Source organism: Pelodiscus sinensis, chromosome 22, assembly GCF_052426305.1.
Source record: "Pelodiscus sinensis isolate ZL-2025 chromosome 22, ASM5242630v1, whole genome shotgun sequence".
Taxonomy (NCBI): domain Eukaryota; kingdom Metazoa; phylum Chordata; order Testudines; family Trionychidae; genus Pelodiscus; species Pelodiscus sinensis.
The window spans coordinates 13,504,745-13,524,132 of NC_143073.1; the positions used below are offsets into that span (position 1 = coordinate 13,504,745).

The following is a 19,388-nucleotide window of genomic DNA, read 5'->3' on the forward strand; positions in this document are numbered from 1 at the left end:
TCTTGCCAGGACATGTAGCCAGGGCCCCTGGTGCTGAAATCCATTTGGGATCTTGTAGTTTTCCACTCAAAGTGAGAAAAGTTTTGAACTGAACACAAAGAATTCCTGCCTTGGGCAAAAAAAATATAAAGGTGAGAAAACAAACAATAAGGGAGTTGCCAGATGCCACTTATTACCCAGGATGCTTGCTGGTAACATCTAAGGCTGAACAAAGGGGAAGCATTGGGCCCACACTAGGAGGCTGCCTATTTTTTTTCAGAAGCTGATTAGAACTACTGTTAGGTTAAGAATTTGCATGTAACAAGTTTCTTAGAATATTGGGCTTAATTGGTTTGTTTTTGTTTAATTTGGCTTAATAACTTAGTATGATCTATCTGTTTTCACTTGCAATTACATAAATCCTCCTTTTTATGCTTAATAAAAACACTTTTGTTTATTATCAAGCCCAGCGTAAATAATTGTTACCTGTGGGGGAACAAGCACTTTGCATCTCTTTCATTGATAAAGGGTGTGAACTTATGAGCTTTCTCAGTGTAACAGAGGGATTTATTTTGGGGTTTTGGTCTCTTTTGAAGGCTGTTCCTGAATGCTCTAAGACCCTCTGAGTTGGTTCAGTATCTGTGTTACTCTGCAGGGAGGCTGTTCCCCAACTCTGTGCCTTGGCTGGGGGAAACCAGCACATCTGGTCCAGCAGGACAAAGTGGTGGGATGCCCCAGAGGGCAGGTAAATGGGGTCAGTGGCATGACGAGCACAACAAGTGACAGCTCCAAGAGGCCTCTGTGATTGAACCCATCCTTATTGCATTATTAGCCTCAATGGGCAAGTCTGAGTCTACTCCCCACATAACATCCTGATCAGCCTTGATTATTCTTATTTTCTGTCTGCTGCTGCTGTTCCATATGAACAGATGCAGTATTAAGGTAATAATACAGTGTTAAGACATGCACTTGTCCCCCACCTTCTGCCACTGGACTGTCTGCATCTAGTTTTTCACCTCCTCTTTTGTGATCCAAATTACCAGTTCCTCCCTCAGTGCAGAAATATTCCTTTTCCAGTACAATTGTAATTGACTGACAAGGTAGAACAATCTACTTTTCTTTTTCTCTAGAGGAACTGAGCTTGTGGGAGGGCCGTAACTTAAGTGTGGTTGCATATACCAGAGATATCCCAGAAAAACTCCACCGTATCCAAGGAATGCCTTTGCTCTTCCGCTTTTTTTTGCAGAAAAGCAAATGCACTCTTTCGGGGCGCCCTATATCCCTTGTTCCACCAGGGATAAGGACTCCACTGAAAGAGGAGGCTTTTCTGCCATTTGGTTCTATCTAGACAGGGCCAAATGGTGAAAAAGCCTCTTCCAGAAAAGCGATTGGAAAAAGCTATGCAAATTGCGGAGCGAAATTTGTGTAGCATTTTCCAACAAAGGACTGCAGTATAGACCTAGCCTAATACACTGAGGAATCCTGTGGCATCTTAAAGACTAACTGATTTATTTGGGCATAGGTTTCATGGGCAAAACCCCACTTTGTTAGATGTATGTGATTAAGTGGGATTTTGCCCACAAAAGCTTATGCCCACATAAGTCTGCTTGTCTTTAAAGTACCACAGGACTCCTTGATGTTTTTTCAAGAAGAGTAAAGGAATCTTTTTCTCTTGAAGGCTTCATGTCAAGTCTGGAGACCTTTCTGGAAGATAACTTAGTCAAACATAAGGGCTATGTTAACACTGGCGGCTTCTTGCACAAGAATATCTTGTGCAAGAAGTCTTGTGCAAGAAAACGTCCGCACTGCCATGTGCGAGCTGTGCTTTTGCGCAAGAGCATCCATGGCAGCGTGGACGCTCTCTTGCGCAAGAAAGCTCCGATGGCCATTTTAGCCATAGGGCTTTCTTGCACAAGAAACCCCTGCCGAGCGTCCACACTGCCCTCTTGCGCAAGAGCCCCTGTGCAAGAGGGCATACACCTGTTAAAAAAGAGCGTAGCTCTTGCGCAAGAAGCTCTCTGTTACCACGCCGTACTGTAAATCTTCTTGCGCAAGAGCGGGTAGACAGTGTGGACGCTCTGCGGATTCTTGTGCAAGAACAGTCGTTCTTGCGCAAGAACCCACCAGTGTAGACATAGCCAAGGTGTTCGAAACATAAATTGTTTTGAAGTCCAAACAATGGACTTCAAAAATAGACTTTGAAAAACTCTTTGATCAGAAGAAAAGGGTCCACTGGAAGAAAATATAAGGAGAAAAAGAGTGCAGGAGAGCTGGTAATTTATCAAAGGCTTTGTCTACACTGCCAGCTTTTGCCAGCAGAGTATACAAATGAAGTACTGATTAGCATTTTTACATGCTTCTTTTGCATATCTATTCAAGCCGTTTTTGTGCAAGGGGTATTTGTGCAAAAACAAGCACTGTGGACATTTCCTTTTTGCGCAAGATCCTTATGCCTCTCCCAGAATACCCATGGGTTGCGCATGACTGATTTAGAGGAAGGAGAGCACAGCAAATATACCAATTTACCACTACCACTCCGGTACAGTATGTGTGCCTTGTACATGCACATTCCTGACCCCTACATATGGATGATAAAGTTCTGAAAGTATGAAATTTAGGAATATAAGACACAAACTGGAAGGGAGATGCTTAGCAGGAGCCAGAGCTCTGCAGCCATCATAAGTAATTCCTCCATACAAGTTCCCTTAGAAATGTGTGCATCTCTCTCTTAAAGCAACCCTCTTTGTTTGTCCATTGAGGTGAGGGAACACTCGTCCTGGGGCATCTGGGGAAAAGAAAAGGGTCCTGCTAATTTTCTTTTTAGCACCTAGGAGATACCATTCTCCTAAAAAGGGAGCAGCCTCTAGCTTTCATATTTATTAAATATGAGGCCAGACACGTTCATCAGTAAACATTTAAACTGAAACAGAGGGGGAAAGAAATATTTCTCAAACAAGGGAATTTTAAAAGGAGAAGCTACTACAATTGAAAAATGGAGAACTCTTCCAGATCTGAGAGGACTTTTAATTAATGTTTCTTTAGTACATAGGAAAAAGCAAAACGTGAGATTTGGTATCAATGTACAGTAATGAGAGAAGGGTGGAAATCTGAGGAATTTGGGATCAGTTGTCACAAATTTAAGAGAAAAATGGAGAAATTGGAGGGATTTTCAATCAATAATTGATCATACGTAAAGAGGTAAAAATCTGAGAGAATTTCTTATTTATTGAGAGAAAAGAGCAACATCTGAAAGGTGAAACAACATCTCCAGTATGTACGAAGTTGGGAAAAAATGGAGGAGATTTTAATACTAACATTTCGTAATAAGAGGCAAAGAAAAATCTCAGGACCTATCAAACTAATAACAGATAACAGGAGAGAAGAGGGTGCAACGAAATTGTGGAGAGGATCGCTGTGACACCATGCTATGTCAATGCGAATTGGCTGAGGGCCCGCCATACAAAAAAACAGTCACATTGGGTCAGAGCAAAAATCCATCTATCCCAGGATCCCGTCTTCTGACACTGGTCAATGCCAGGTGCCCCAAAGGAAACGAACAGAACAGGGAATCAACAAGTGATCCATCCCCTGTAGCCCATTCCTACCTTCTGGCAATGAGAGGCTTAGTCTAGACATTAACAACTCACATCAGAGTAGAGATGTGAATGGTTAACCGATAAGCCTTGCCTTAATGGGCAATGCTTACCAGTTATGGTTAACCAGTGGGGGCTCAAGCAGCTCCCCACCTGCCACGGGCAGGGGGCTGCAGCAGCCCTGTGGACCAGTCACAAGTAAGGGTGCACAAGTCTGCAGCCAGGGGAGGGCACTCCAGCTGGGCAGCAGAGGATGGGGGCCATTCCATCTCCCCTTTAATTGGTTAACTATTACATTGAACCGGTTAACTCAGGGGTTGGCAACCTTTTCAAACAAAAGAGCCAAAGCATATCAAAATTCAGAACAATTGGTCAACAAAAAACCAGTATAAGAATGCCCATTTGCATGACTGGTAATATACAACTTAATATTATTGATAATTAACATGATTGATTAATATCATAAATTAAACATTGTACTTGCAGACTTTATTTAATGGGACTTCTGCTGCTGCTGGGGATGCAGTTTGTGGATGTGGGTGTGCAGTAGTCAGGGTTAGGCTGCATGAGGGGCTCAGGGCAGAGGGTGGGGTTGGGGGAGGTGCAGGAGGATGGGAAGTGGAGTATGTGTGGGTGGAGGGCCTTGGGTCCAGATTACCTTGCGGGGCCAGGGCTTGGCTGCTGCACCTGGGCAGCAGTGGCTGGATGAGGGACTGGTCCAGGGTCACTGCAGCCAGATGGTAGTCTCTCCTCCTACCTGTGCAGCAGCAGGAGGGGGACTGTAGCCAGCCCTGGCTGTGGCCAGAGTGGGGCCAAAACAGTGGGGCCTGCCCCAGGATCAGGGCCGGGGACAGGATGCTGCAGACAGAGGGGGGCTAGGCCCTGATTGAGGCTTTGTTGGCCATGCTGCCATGGTGGCTGGGGAGAGACTGCAGCCATCAGATGGGGGCCATAGCTGGGCTGCCACGGCCAGATGAAGATTTCTGCTGCCGCCAGCCCCTCTCACTACCCCGGCTCAGAGTGCACTTATGTTCTTATGTTCTCAAAATTTTGAATTAATTTTTCCTTTTAATTGAAAAAGTTGTGTGGATGTTGGGAATGACAAAAGAGCCATATGCTCTGACCCAATGTGACTGATCTTTTGTAGGGCGGGCCCTCAGCCAATTCACATTGACATATTTGGCTAGAGAACCATAGGTTGCTGGCCCCTGGGCTAACTGATGAAACAGATTTTACATCCTTACCTCAGACCTGACAAACTCAGCACTTCGAACACACTGTTGTCATTATCTGTCAACAACCAAAATCGGTCCGGTAACAGACAGAGGTTCACCCCACCTTGCTTCTCGGGGGACTTTCTAGCAATTCTTGAAAAGTGGAGAGGAAAGGGGTCAAACCCTAAAGATTTGATCATACATGATAAAAACACCAAGGCCGCGTCTAGACTGGCAAGTTTTTCCGCAAAAGCAGCTGCTTTTGTGGAAAAACTTGCCAGCTGTCTACACTGGCCGCTTGAATTTCCGCAAGAACATTGACAATCTCATGTAAGATTGTCAGTGTTCTTGCAGAAATACTATGCTGCTCCCGTTCAGACAAAAGCCCTCTTGCGCAAAATGTTTTTGCACAAGAGGGCCAGTGTAAACAGCTAAAAACTATTTTGGGCAAAAAGGCCCTGATAGCGAAAATGGCAATATGGGCTTCCTTGCGCAAAAGCGCGTCTAGATTGGCACGGACGCTTTTCCGCAAAAACTAGATGCTCTTTTCCGCAAATGCTTTTAACCGAAAAACTTTTCTGTTAAAAGCATTTGCGGAAAATCATGCTGGTCTAGACATAGCCTAAGACCTGAGGGGACAGCTCAAAAGGACTGTGTCTGAGGGAGGCAGGGGGCCCGCAGATCCCTGCGGGAGCAGCGATGGGGGCGGTGGGACCCAGGCGTCCGGGCCCGGCCGTCGCTGCGTCCCGGCTGGGTGTTTGCAGCGCACAGGAAGGCGCTGGGGGAGGCAGCAGCTGCGAAGGGGGCTGGATCCGAAGTGCGAGCTCTGCTCTCGCTGCCCGCGCGCTCCCGCAGCCAGGCAGAGTCTGGGGTGACCAGGCGCCCCGGCCTGCTCTGTCCGGGCGGGGCTGTCACCGCGCACGAACCGTGCTGGGATTTTTGCAGCGCCGGGACAAACAGCAGCCCAGGGAGCGCCCTGATAGGTCCCGGGACTCGCTTGCCCCCGCATCCGCAGCAGCTGATTGGTCCCCTCCACTGTAGGTCACAGCTGCCACGTCCCACCCACCCAGCCCCGGGGAAGACGGCAGCGCTGTTGCTAGTGCCTGGCCTTGCAGCCCGGGCTGCTTGTGCCCCCGCCGCGGGGAGAGGCCGCCACCCCGCTGCACCCGCCTCCGGTGAGTATCTCCCTGCAGGCCCCTTCCAGCTGCACCCGCAGGGCCCTCTCCAGCTCCCCCGCTGCACCCCCTGCTCTGCCCCGCCGCGCTCTGCTCTTTGTGGGAACCACCCCCGGGCCTTAACCCGTAGATCAGCGATGGGCCACCCGGGCTAGTGAGCGGGCCGCATGAGCGCCCCTTGTTCATCTCAGTGGGCCGCCACTGTCCTAACCAAGATGGAGTCCCGGGATAGGCCTGTTTTGGTAACGGCGCTGCTGTCCCTAGAATTGGGATGGGGGGGGGGGGAGGTAACTGTAGCAACGCTTTGATTGGCGGTAGAGGGGGAGGTTGCCCATCGCTGCTTTATATGCATGGGTATTGCTAGACTCACAACAGGGACAGGAAACAGAGGAATGTATCAACCTTGTGTGTGGGCAACAGGGAGCAAAATGTCTCCTGGCTACTCATAGAACCCTGGTGGGCTGCAGGTTGCTCACTGCTGCACTAGATCCTGGCTTGCACCCCTCTTTGACCATTAGGCATCACTCCCCTCCCGGAATCAGGGAGAGAACCTAAGAGTCCAGGCTGCCGGCTCCTGCTATAACCATTAGAACCCACTTCCCTTCCTAAGCTCCAGATAACCACCAACCAGTAACTGCTGGCCAAAGGCAGGCAAGGGATGGAGCTATTTGCTCACAAAACTGTGCTGGGAACTGAGAAGCCTGGATTCATGCCTAGAGCCTTGGGGACAGGCTGTGCAGTTGCACAGGGCAAGGGAGTTGTCAGTGCTAGCTATCCAGGTGCCAGAAAGAATGCACTGGCGCCTCTGCTCATGCTCACCTGGTACAGGATGCTTGGCTTCTATCCTCAGCTCGGGGTGGGGGTAGCGGGGTCTAGTGGTTAGAGTGGGGCGGGGGGATGGGAGCCAGGACTCCTGGATTTAGTTCCTGCCTATCAGGAGGGGGAATATACTGGCATTGTCTCTCACATGCCCCCTGGTCTCTCCAGGCACAGAGATGGCTACAAGACACATGATGCCCCATAGTCTTTCTAGGTATGGTCATGCCTCGGTATGTTCCCTGCTCCCACTCAAAGTGAGGAAGAAAATGGGGCCACATTGTGGTTATTGCAGGGACATGAGAAGAACAGAAGCTACCTAGAGGGTTACCATTGAGCGTCACACCAGCCCATACCCCTGTGTCATCTTGGGGCATCTTTCCCCCTCTTTGCCTCAGTTTCCCCTATGTAACCTGAGGCTGATTACTGCCTCTCAGGGGGTGGTGGGAAAAGCTGGGAGTCTAGGGCTGAGGTGGCCTCCTCCACCCTGGTTCTTCCTGATTTCCATTGTGGCTTGATGGCTGAGTGTCCCTGTTCCAGCTAGAGGCCAACATGTGCACACCGGGTTCTGTGGAAGGGAGTTCCCCAGCACCACAAGTCTAGATCAGACTCTCCTGCCTGGGGGCATGGGCAGAGAGTCCCTCCTGCCTGACCCAAGTGGCTAACACAAGGGCAGCAAAAACATTAGTAGAATGTGGCTGGGAACCGCCCCCACTCGGGAACAATTCCCTCCTCAGATATTCCTGAGACCCAGCCTCTGACACCCTCCAGCCAAGAACATCCCTGACATCTCCCTAGGCAGAGACCACCAGTGTGTGCCAGTGGATAGCACCCTAACATCACCCAGGGCCCTCCTTGAGACACCCCAGACACTTCCCCCAGGCCCACTATTAGGACCGCCCCCTTGCTGAGCAGACCCTCCCCCAAATCCAGCAACCCCACCTGCCAGATAACCTCTACCAGACCTTCACCACCTGCCTAGAAGCTGCAAAGAGACACATCTAGCAGAGATTCTGCTCAGCCAGCCCCTTTCCCCATCTACCTCATCAGCCAGGGATGCCCCTACAAGGACTCCCCAGTGGGAATACCCAGCAAAGATCATTCAGCACCAGCTGCCACAGGGACCCCAAAATCCCTGCTCCCACTAACACCCCTCTACCGCCGGCCACAGTCCTCCCAGATCAATCTGTACAGAGACTCTCCCATCCCTCCATCTCCAGCTGCACCAAGAGCCAAAAGGGGCCCCCACATCACAGCTCCTGATGCTTTCCTGCACCTAATTCCCCTAGTCTCCGCCCTCCCCTTCTCCAACCCCCCAATTTTTCCCCACTCTTAATATTGCCTCTCCTCTAATAAGGATTTAAAATCCTGTTTAATTGGTTAACTGATTAAACATAGTGTTTAATTAAAGGGGGCATATGGGGGCACTCCAGCATGAGGAGGTAAGTGGGGGGCCTCTCCCTGTTATCTATTAACTGTTACCCACTCATATCCCTACCCTCAGTGCCTCAACTCTTTGTTCACTGCCCCTGCAAGGTCCACCCAGTCACATACCCCCCGCCCTCCAAACCCCAGGGTCTCTTGCTCACTTGACTCCCCCATTTTTCTGCTTTCCCCAAGCCCTAACATGCCATTCCCCCTGGATCCTCTGTGTCCCTTCCCCAGATATCCTCAGTCTCTTGATTCCCTGATCCATCCCCTGGGTCCTATCCTACCAGTGACCCTGGCAAGCTGAGCAGGCTGCAGCATCTACCTCTTCACCAACCAGCAGGGGAGAAGGAAGATGTGGATGCGGCTGCAGGGGGAGCTCTGGGAGCAGGGCACCTTCCCTAGACCTACTGCAGTGTCCTCCAGGTTGAGCAATGAGGCAGCCCCCTGCTGTGGGGGCTACCTCTGCTGGTGTCCTGCTCTATCAGTTGGGCACAAACAGCATCTGCCTGGGCAGCTATGGACTGGTTGATGGCTCTGGGTACCTAATGAGCTCCTTAGCCCCTTGTGTAGCATGCTGGTTGGGATCCTGGGTGCTGTTGTGGGGAGTCAGGACCAGACCTAAAGCCATAGCAGAACTGGGGGGAGTGTGTGTGGTGAAGAGGTAGAGTCAGCAGCAGATTGGGGGTTGCATCCAGCGTACAATGGGGGAAGAGGGTAAGAGGAGGGCCCTAGACAAGGGCAGGCTGTGGGGGTGGAGCACAGCTAGTGTAGAAAGGGGGCAAGAGGTGAGCCCTAGACCAGGACAGACTGGGGGACAGTGGGTGAGCCCTAGAACCAGGGGAGATTGGGGGAGTAGCCATGGCAAAATGGGGGGCAGGAGGTGGGCTCTACACCAGGGCAGATGATGGGGCGGGGGAGACAGGAGGTGGTCCGTAGAACCAGACTAGATTGGGGGGCACAACCAGGGCAGACGGGGGGGGCAAGGGATGAGCCTTAAACCATGGCAGATTGGGGTTGTGGGGCGCAGCGCGAACGGAATTGGGTACAGTACCAGCGAAGCGACTGAAAATGTGCCAGGCATTGGATTGTAACGTTAAGCCCCCGGCCATGGGGATGTAGCTGCTTGGGGGTCCCCTGACTCCCCCCAGGTTCTGTCGGCGCCAGAACTGGAGTCAGCCCGTGTCGGGAGCACCCAGCTCGGCGGCGCCCTTCTGGCCGGCGGGGTGCGGGGACCAGCTGCCCAGGCCCGCTGCCCGGCCGGGGTTTGCAGGGCACAGGCAGGCGGGAAGAAGCAGCCGCGGCTCCTGGGGGTGGGCGGTGAACTAAAGTTTTCCGTTAAAAACATTTGCGGAAAAGAGCATATAGATTGGCATGGACGCTTTTCCGCAAAAGCACTTTTGCGGAAAAGCGTCCGTGCCAATCTAGACGCGCTTTTGCGCAAAAAAGCCCCGATTGCCATTTTAGCCATCGGGGCTTTTTTGCGCAAAACAGTACTGTGCTGTCTACACTGGCCCTCTTGCGCAAATGATTTGCGCAAGAGGGCTTTTGCCCAAACGGGAGCAGCATAGTATTTCTGCAAGAAGCACTGATTTCTTACATGAGATCGTCAGTGTTCTTGCGGAAATTCAAGCGGCCAGTGTAGACAGCTGGCAAGTTTTTCCGCAAAAGCAGCTGATTTTGCGGAAAAACTTGCCAGTCTAGACACAGCCTATGGGTTTGACCCCTTTTCTCTCCACTTTTCAAGAGTTGCTATAAAATCCCCCCAGTGTGGGTGAGGCGCTCTCTTTTACTGGATGGAGTGCCCTTGTTGAAAGATAACAGCAAGTGTATTAGAGCAATGGGTATGTCAGGTCTGATGTAAGGATGTAACATCTCATTTCATTGGTTAACCAGTTGAATGTAATAGTTAACTAGTTAACCAATTAAAGGGGAGGTGTATTGGCTCCACTGCCCCAGCTAGAGCATTCTCCTTCCCCTCCCCTGGCTGCAGACAGGGATTGCTCCAGCCAGCTGCAGTGCCCTTGCCTATGACCAGCCCCCTGTCACAGCTGGTGGGGAGCTGCTCAAACCCCCACTGGTTAATGATAACTGCTAAGCATCACCCATAAAGGGCGAGGCTTATCGGTTAACCATTCATTTTTCTCCTCCGATGTGAGTTGTTAGTGTCTGTAGCCTCTCTCTGCCAGAAGCTGGGAATGGGCTACAGGGGATGGATCACTTGATGATTCCCTGTTCTGTTCATTTTCTTTAGGGCACCTGGCATTGACCAGTGTCAGAAGACAGGATACTGGGATAGATGGACTTTTGCTCTGACCCAATGTGACTGTTCTTTTGTATGGCGGGCCCTCAGCCAATTCGCATTGACATAGCATGTTTTCACAGTGATTCACCCCACAGTTTCCTTGGCCCTCTTCTCTCCTGTTAGCTGTTACCATTTTGATAGGTCCTGAGATTTTTTCATTGCCTCTTATTATGAAATGTTAGCATTAAAATCTCCTCCCATTTTTCTCAGCTTCTTACATACTGGAAGAAAATCCTTTCAGATGTTGCTCTTTTCTCTCAATAAATAAGAAATTCTCTCAGATTTTACCTCTTGACCTATGATCAATTATTGACTTAAAATCCCTCCAATTTCTCCATTTATTTTCTTAAATTTGTGACAACTGATCCCAAATTCCTCAGATTTCCACCCTTCTTTCTCTCATTACTGTACATTGATACCAAATCTCATGGTTTGTTTTTTTTCCTATGTACTAATGAAACAATTAAAAATCCCCTCAGGTCTGGAAGTGTTCCCCCTGTTTTTCAATTGCAGTAGCTTCTCCTTTTAAAATTCCCCATGATCACCTTTCCCTTGTTTGAGAAATATTTCTTTTCCCCTCTGTTTCAGTTTAAATGTTTACTAATGAACGTGTCTGTCCCCATAATTAATACAGATCAAAGCAAGAGGCTGTTCCCTGTTTAGGAGAACTGTGTCTCTTAGGTGCTAAAAAGAAAATTAGCAGGGCCCTTTTCTTTTCTCAAGATGCCCTAGGACGAATGGGCAAACAAAGAGGGTTGCTTTAAGAAAGAGACACACACATTTCTAAGGGAGCTTGTATGGAGTAATTGCTTGTGATAGCAGGAGCCAGAGCTCTGCAGCCAACCATCTCCCTTCCAGTCTGTGTCTTATATTTCTAATAATTTCATACTTTCAGAACGTTATCATCCATATGTGGGGGTCAGGAATGTGCATGCACCAAGCACACATACTGTACCGGAGTGGGGGCGTATATTGGTATACTTGCTCTGCTCTCCTTCCTCTGAATCATTACTGAGTTGGCCGTGGCTGGAGATGGGACTCTCTATTGCTGTGGAGGGCCAATGCTCTGAGGTGGCACTAAGCATTCCTTCTCCCAGGTGCTAGGCTGGCATGTTCTTGCTCACATGCTCACGGTCTAAATGGCTTCCATAAGTAGGGTTGGGGAGACATTTCACTCCAGATTTTGTGTTCTTTAAGGACTTAAAAAAATTGCTGTTAGTTATTGTGTTTTGCTCGTTGCTCTTCATATTCTTGGTTTTATACTTTTACGCTTGCCAAAGCTTATGTTCCTTTACTAGGTTGTTGCAGAATCTTTCTTGGTACTGAAATTACATTTGACTGGTCTTTATTCCCCATATCTACATTGTTCTCCCTTTTTAAAGACAGGTTTTATGTTTGCCTTTCTCCAGTCCTCTGGAGCCTCAGCTGTCCTGCATGAGTTCTTGAAGAAAATAGCTAATGATTCCAAGTTACTTAAGTACTCAAATTCATCCTGCCATGCTGACTTAAATACATCTAACTTCTCTAGATATTCTTTAACCTTTTCTTTCCCTATGGTGTTTGTGGTCCTTCCCAGTTGGATGTGGTAATAATTCTGTGAAGTATCTGATTACAGTTAATCTAGTTAGTTAAAACAGGCATTAAACATGCAAATGTTCTTGATTTCATCATTTATGAGCCCTCCTTCCCTGCATTTTTCTTCCCCATTCCCTTACTGCCTTTTATGTCTCTTACTCGATGTAACTCATTTTGTGCTTTACCTTTCTGATTTTGTCTATACAAAAGTGCTTGTGAGGTTCTTTTTCACTTCCCCTTCACAATTTGTCTGCTTCCATTTTTTGTGAGGCTTCTTTTTATTTTCAGGTAATTAAAGAGCCTCTGATGGACACACATTGATCTCTTCCTCCTCTTCCTGTCTGTCCTTTGCTGTAGGTTATACTTCTTGAATAGTGTCGCTTTGAGAAACTACCAGCTCTCCTGCAGTCTTTTCCCCCTTACATTTCCCTCTCCAAAGATGTCATTATTCCCCTTTGTTCGGCTCTGGTGAGGCCACATCTGGAGGATTGTGTCCAGTTCTGGGCCCCCCACTACAAAAATGATGTGGACGCATTGGAGAGGGTCCAGCAGAGGGCAACCAAAATGATTAGGGGGCTGGAGCATATGAACTATGAGGAGAGGATGAGGGAGTTGGGTCTGTTTAGTCTGCAGAAGCGAAGAGTGAGGGGGGATTTGATAGCAGCCTTCAACTTCCTGAAGGGAGCTTCCAAAGAGGATGGAGAAAGGCTGTTCTCAGTGGTGACAGATGGCAGAACAAGGAGCAATGGTCTCAAGTTGCGGTGGGAGAGGTCCAGGTTGGATATTAGGAAAAACTATTTCACTAGGGCTACGTCTAGATTGCATCCCTTTTTCGTAAAAGGGATGCAAATTAGATGTATCGCAATTGCTAATGAAGCGGGGATTTAAATCTCCCCCGCTTCATTAGCATAAAAATGGCTGCCGCTTTTTTTTCGGCACGGAGCTTTGCCAGAAAAAAGCGCCAGTCTAGACGCGGATCTTTCGGAAAAGAAAGCCTTTTCCGAAAGATCCCTTATCCCTCTTAAAATAAGGGATAAGGGATCTTTCAGAAAAGGCTTTATTTTCCGGAAGATCCACGTCTAAACTGGCGCTTTTTTCCGGAAAAGCTCCGTGTTGAAAAAAAGCGGCAGCCATTTTTATGCTAATGAAGCGGGGGAGATTTAAATTCCCGCCTCATTAGCAATTGAAATACATCTAATTTGCATCCCTTTTACGAAAAAGGGATGCAATCTAGACGTAGCCCAGGAGAGTGGTGAAGCACTGGAATGGGGAAGTAATGGAGTCTCCATCCCTAGAGGAGTTTATGTCTTGTCTTGACAAAGCCCTGGCTGGGTTGATTTAGTTGGGATTGGTCCTGCCTAGAGCAGGGGGGTGGACTTGATGACATTCTGAGGTCTTTTCCAGCTCTATGATTCTATGATTTTCTTCCAATGGACTCTTTTCTAAGTCTATTTTTTGAAGTCTATTGTTTATTTAATCTCTTCCTGTACTAGAATCATGAAATCTATGATATCACGGTCACTTCCACCAACTTGTATTCAACCTTCATATTCATTACCAGTTCTTCTCTGTTAGTCAGAATCAATTCTAAAAGGTCAGTGCTCCCAGTTAGTCCTTCCATCTTCTGAAACAAAAAGTCACATTTCACATCTGAGTGGAAGTGCATTTGGTGTTGTTTCTGTACTCGCTGGTACCTGGGTAGTTAAAGTTTCCCCCCCTCCACTCTTGTCTTTGAAACATTTCTTCTTCTTTGTATGGCAGAATCTGGGATGTTTTTCTTCAGGGGAGAAGCTGGGAGGGCAGAGAAATGTGAGGTGACGCAAACTACAGCTGGTTCTAACGGCTCCCTAAATTCTCTTCCTGCCTCAATAGGCTGTGTAATGACGTCCATGTTTTGCTCCACGCCATCCCATCATCCTACAGGACAGGAAAGGAAAATGACTGCGCTGGAATCAGTTCAGGTAGAGAAAGGAATGGTTCATATATAGGTTTTAGGAATTTCTAAGGCAGAGGTGTGGGGATCCTCAGACCTGGAAGCTGGATGTGGCTTCTGGCTTGCCTGGATCTGGCCCCTGAGGCTCACGGCTCTGCCCTACATTGGGGAGCCTGTGCTGGTGCTCCAGCCCCCCTGCTGCCACATCATGAGACTAGAGCACAAAAAAACTACTAGGCTGTGCCCCCCTAGGCTCAGGTATGGGAGGAGTGTCTTTCTGCTTCTCAGTTGGGAGCCAGGTCAGAGAGGGTTGTCTGTGCGTGGCACCCGACTGATTTTTCTGTGGGTCAGTAGCCTCTGACCCAAAAAAGGTTGCCTACTCCTGTTCTAAGGAATATGATCTGGAGGTTTGAGGAGACAGAAACTAGGCAGAGGAAGGTTCCCTACTTAAGGAGCCTTGCTCAGCCCATTTCTCCCAGCTAGTCGGGAGGGGGCTGTGAAAACTTACCGGGCTTTTGCTGTTGGAGCCTGAACTTATGAGCCAGTGGCTAATGGGAGATTTAAAGAGGCCATTTTGCAGCAGGACTTAGGGGACCTGCCCCTTTCCTCACAGCCAGCTGCTGGGCACTGTCCCTGATTTCTGCTGGGGGCTCCATGTCCTATATTAGCCTGTGGCTAGTCAGTGAGTGATGGATGTGAACACTCCGTCCCCCTGCCTGGTGGGGGATAAGGTCTCTCTCCCCCAATGTCTCTGAGCTGAATGGGGGTGAGACTTTGCTGATTGAGAGCCTCCCAGAACTTCCACTTGATTGGCTCATTTTCCCCATGACTAGTGAGTCGGGTAGCAAGTATTGAATGGGAGGGCCTTGCTTTTTCAGGAGCCCATGCCCTTCGAGGAGGTGGCTGTGTATTTCACCTGGGAAGAGTGGGCTCTGCTGGACCCTGCTCAGAGAGCCCTCTACAGAGCCGTCATGCGGGAGAACTACGAGAATGTGACCTCCCTGGGTAAGGAGTCCTGCACTTTTTTTGCCACTACAAATGTGCTATCTCTAGATTTTGCTGGCATAGCTATTTCAAAAGGCAATAGAATTACACAACATGCTTCTTCTGCAAGCTACTTCCTGTGGAGCTCAAATTGAAATGCATGAGAATAGTTCAGGTGCAATGCCCACAGCATGCCTCTTCCAGCCAGCTAATTACTGTGCTTGCAGAGGCTGGAAACCCTCTGGCTGTTAATAGACCCTTGTGCATTTCAATCTACAATTTTATGATGATCACTTTCACCCCCCCCCCCCCCATGCCTTCTATCATGGACTCAAAGGTGGTGCCCACACTTGGAACCCCCTCCAGTGCCCTCTACTTGGGAATCCACTCTCCCTCTGTTTTCTGGGACTACATTTCTCTGAGCCTCCAGCACACCTGTCACTGTGGGCCCCATCACGGAGTCCACTCGCTCTGGAACCCCAGAGCCTCCACTCTCAGAGGGAATAGTGCAGCCCTGCTCTCTAGAATGTGGTAACTCTCAGCCATTGTAAAACAGGAGTGTTTACTGAGCATGAACACATCATACCTGGCCTCCCTCAGCACAGCACATCCGAGTGTCCCCTGCAGCCAGGTGAGCTTTGCCTGCTCCCTCTGCCCAGTGCAGGAGCTCCCTCCTTCTGTCAGAACTCAGATATCCCTCTCCAGCAGCTGCTTCCTTGTCCTTTGCCTTCTGTTCAGGTGAACAGGGTCACCTTGGCCCCTCTCTTGTCTGCCTCTCCTCTCTCCTGTCCTTTGCTCCCCCATGGCTGGAAGCAGCTGTTCAGGTCACAGGGTGTCCTCTCTCTGAAGCCCATTGTTTTCCCACTTGTGAGATCCAGCTATGCCATCTGAGCTGTGTCTCCTGGTCACCAGGTCACCAGTCTCTGGGGTCTCTAGTTTTGTACTGGTCCCTATTACAACAAGCTCACACTAAACTTACCTTGCTAAACTGGTAACCCCCAGGGATACTGAGTGCCACCCCTTGTGCATGCAACTCGGTTGAGCCCCCATAAATCCCCCACTTTGTCACACCTTCAACCCTCCTATTCATTTCCAATTCTTCTCTCTCAGTTAGAATCAGATCTAAAATGTCACTTCTCCTGGTTACGTCTTTCAACAGAACATCCCACAAGCTCAATGGAAATGTTAGGTTTAGTGTTGTCACTGTACCCACCGACATCTAAGTACTTAAATTCCCCCTGCTCCCTTTACTATCAGTTCTTGTCTTTGGGATCTGTCTGTTCTTTGAATGGCAGAGCCTGGAATGCCTTTCTGCAGGGGAGGAGCTGGGAGGGCAGAGATTGTGATGTGACACAAACCACAGCCTGTTCTAACGGCTCCCTAAATTCTCTTTTTGCCTTGACAGGCTGCGGAATGACATCCATGTGTTGCTCCAGGCCATCCCGCCTTCCTTTGGGACGGGGAAGGGAAATGGCTGCATTGGAATTGGTTCAGGTAGGGACTATCAGTTAGTTGCTGGTGGAAAAAGAATGGTTAATTCATAGCTGGTGGGAGCATCTGAGCCACCTTTTTATGCCCAAGATTGCTTTTTAAATTTCAGGGCAACCCAGGATATAAACCCTCCCCCCTTTCCCAAAGCCCTGGCCTCTCCATTCCCCCCACTTTCCATCACTCTTCCCCCATCCTCACTTACTTTCACTGGGCCCAGGCCGAGGGGTTTGGGAGCAGGAAGGGATGACGGGTGTAAGTTCTAGGAGGGAGTTTGGGTGCAGGAGAGGACTTCAGGCTGGGCACAGTGTTTTGGTGCAGTGGGGGTTGAGGGTGCTGGCTCTGGGAGGGGATCCAGACTGGGGCAAAGTTTTGGGATGCAGGTGTGGGTTGCTGGCTCTCTGTTCCAGCCTGAAGACCCGTCCCAGAGTCAGCACCCCATTTCCCCAGCTGCAACCCAAAACTTTGACCCAGTCTGGACCCTCCTCCCAGTTTTGGGGTGCAGGTGGCAGTGTGAGGTGCTGGCTGTGAGAGAGGAATCAGGGCTAAGACAGAGGTACAGGTCAGGGTGTGAAGTGCAGTCTCCAGCTGCTTATCACAGGCAGCTCCCAGTTGTCAGTACAGCAGGGATCAAGACAGCCTGCCTTCCTGCCATGGCTCCATGCCGCACGCAGAAGGATCCAACTGCAGGCTTATCTCTGTGCTCCCCTGATGGGGAGGTGTCCAGTATGTCTCAATGCTCTGCCCCACCCCCAGCACTCTCCTCACGGCTCTCATTGGCCAGGAGCCAGCCAATGGGAGCTGTGAGTGTGGGCGGCTTGCAGAGACACGCTGTCTCTCTCTCACCAAGGATGTCTGACAGCCTGCATGAGCCTTGCTGCTCCGCTGGAATTAGCGTGGCCCTGAGATTGCGATCGATGGGATGGTGATCCTAACAGAAGCTATGCAGAGGTTTTTGCTGGGAGGCACTTACCTCAGTGACTTCCAGGCAGCAACCCAGCAGGATCCTCATGCAGGCTCACTTTCCCCATGGCTGCAATTCTCACCACAGCTGCAGTCCCAGGGGAAAAAACTTCACCTCTATCTCCTGCTCAGTAAGGAGGTGGGTCTGAGGGCTTCAGCTCTGTGGGGTTCACTTGCCAGCCAGTGGGAGCTGTGGGTGTGGGCAGCTTGCAAAGACATGCTGTCCCTCTCTCCCCACGGGCATCACAGAGAGGAGCTTGCAGCTCGCTGACAGCCAGTCTGAGCCCCACTGCTCTGCTGGATGTTAGTGGCCCAGATATTGTGATCGACGGGTTGGTGACTCCTGGTCTAGGGAGTTTGATCTGCAGGTGGGAGGAGTGAGATACTATGCAGAAGTGCAGAAAGAGGTGCACAGAGTGTGACATAGCTGCGGTGACTGGTGTCACCTGGTTCCTTGGGTCTAGGAACAGACCCTTAGGATTTGGAATGGAACTTCCTTATTTTCGGAACAGGAAACAACCCCCTGGACAGGGCTGGGAAAACTTACCAAGCTTTTAGTGCAGGAGCCTGAACTCAAGAGCCAGTGGCTGCTGGGAGATCCGAAGGGGGGCACTTGCAGCAGGGCTATGGGGGACTGCCCCTCCCTTCACATTCAGCTGCTGGACAGGGAAAGGGTTTGGGATTTTCACCCTGGATTCTGCTGGGGGCTTCATGTCGTATATCAGTCTCTGGCTAGTTGGTGAGTGAAGGATGTGAACACTCCATCGCTCTGATGTCTCTCTACTTTTGTGGGCAGGGTGGGAGTGAGATTCTGTTCACTATGAGCCCCACAGAGCCTCCTCTTGATTGGCTCCTTTTGTCCATGACTAGTGAGGCTGTGAGTGGGGCAGCAGGTGCTGAGTGGTGGGGGTGGGGCTCTTGCTTTTTCAGGGGCCAGTGACCTTTGAAGAGGTGGCTGTGAATTTCAGTGAAGAAGAGTGGACTTTGCTGGACCCAGGTCAGAGATCCCTCTACAGAGACGTCATGCAGGAGAACTATGAGAACGTGACCTCACTGGGTAAGGAGTCCTGTCTCTGCAGTTTTTAGAAGGGGAAGTGATTAACTAGAGTGCACGTCACTGCACAATGCAACCTCTGCGCTGCCCAGTTTCAGCATCACCCCAACGTGCCAGTGACCCACACACTAGAGCTCTGCAGCATGGCACCAAGTGTAACATCGTCTCTTTGCTAAGGCAGAACCGGGGTTTGGTCTGGTCTAGTAAATGGAGGCTTCCCATACCTGTCCTGAGCTTCCTCTACACAGCAACGCACACGTGCAAAATCCCCTTCACTCCCACCCAATTTACCTTCCTCCTGAGGATCCCTTGCTTCGCTTACCCCTGGAGATTGCTAGGATGTCTGCCACCAGATGGCTGACAATCCCCAAGGCAAGAATTCCTCCTCAGGGTGGGTGGATAAATGCTGGTATTCCCAGTGTGTGAAACGCATGCCATGGCATGTTCTTAGCCCTTCCTCATATTGGTTATAGATTGGTAGATTTTAAGGCTATTAGCTCATCTGCTCATTCCCCCTGTATCACACAGACCATAGAATTCCATCCAGTCACCGCTGTCCTGAGCAGAGCACTTGGGCTGTTTACAGACTGGCAAGTTTTTCCGCAAAATCATCTGCTTGCCAGCTGTCTACACTGGCCGCTTGAATTTCCGCAAAAGCACTGACGATCTCATGTAAGATTGTCAGTGCTTTTGCGGAAATACTATGCTGCTCCCGTTCGGGCAAAAGTCTTTTTCCGAAAGACTTTTGAGCAAAAGGGCCAGTGTAGACAGCAGAGATTTGTTTTCCGCAAAAAAGCCCCAATCGCGAAAATGGCAATCGGGGCTTTTTTGCGGAAAAGCGCATCTAGATTGGCCTCGAACGCTTTTCCACAAAAAGTGTT

General features: G+C 49.7%; 2 protein-coding genes across 6 annotated transcripts in view; one reads left to right on the plus strand and one right to left on the minus strand.

Annotated features, from left to right (window-relative positions):
* LOC102463552 (uncharacterized) overlaps positions 1–19,388 on the minus strand; it is a 587,148-nt gene that overhangs the window by 510,201 nt on the left and 57,559 nt on the right. The gene's annotated exons all lie outside the window — the stretch shown is intronic.
* LOC102444983 (uncharacterized) overlaps positions 1–19,388 on the plus strand; it is a 66,789-nt gene that overhangs the window by 22,715 nt on the left and 24,686 nt on the right. Inside the window, exons 8-13 of the mRNA XM_089772714.1 lie at positions 2,714–2,738; positions 5,457–5,961; positions 13,958–14,046; positions 14,897–15,023; positions 16,408–16,496; positions 18,384–18,510. Of these exons, the coding sequence (XP_089628840.1) occupies positions 2,714–2,738; positions 5,457–5,961; positions 13,958–14,046; positions 14,897–15,023; positions 16,408–16,496; positions 18,384–18,510 (962 nt within the window). The remainder of the gene's footprint in view (positions 1–2,713; positions 2,739–5,456; positions 5,962–13,957; positions 14,047–14,896; positions 15,024–16,407; positions 16,497–18,383; positions 18,511–19,388) is intronic.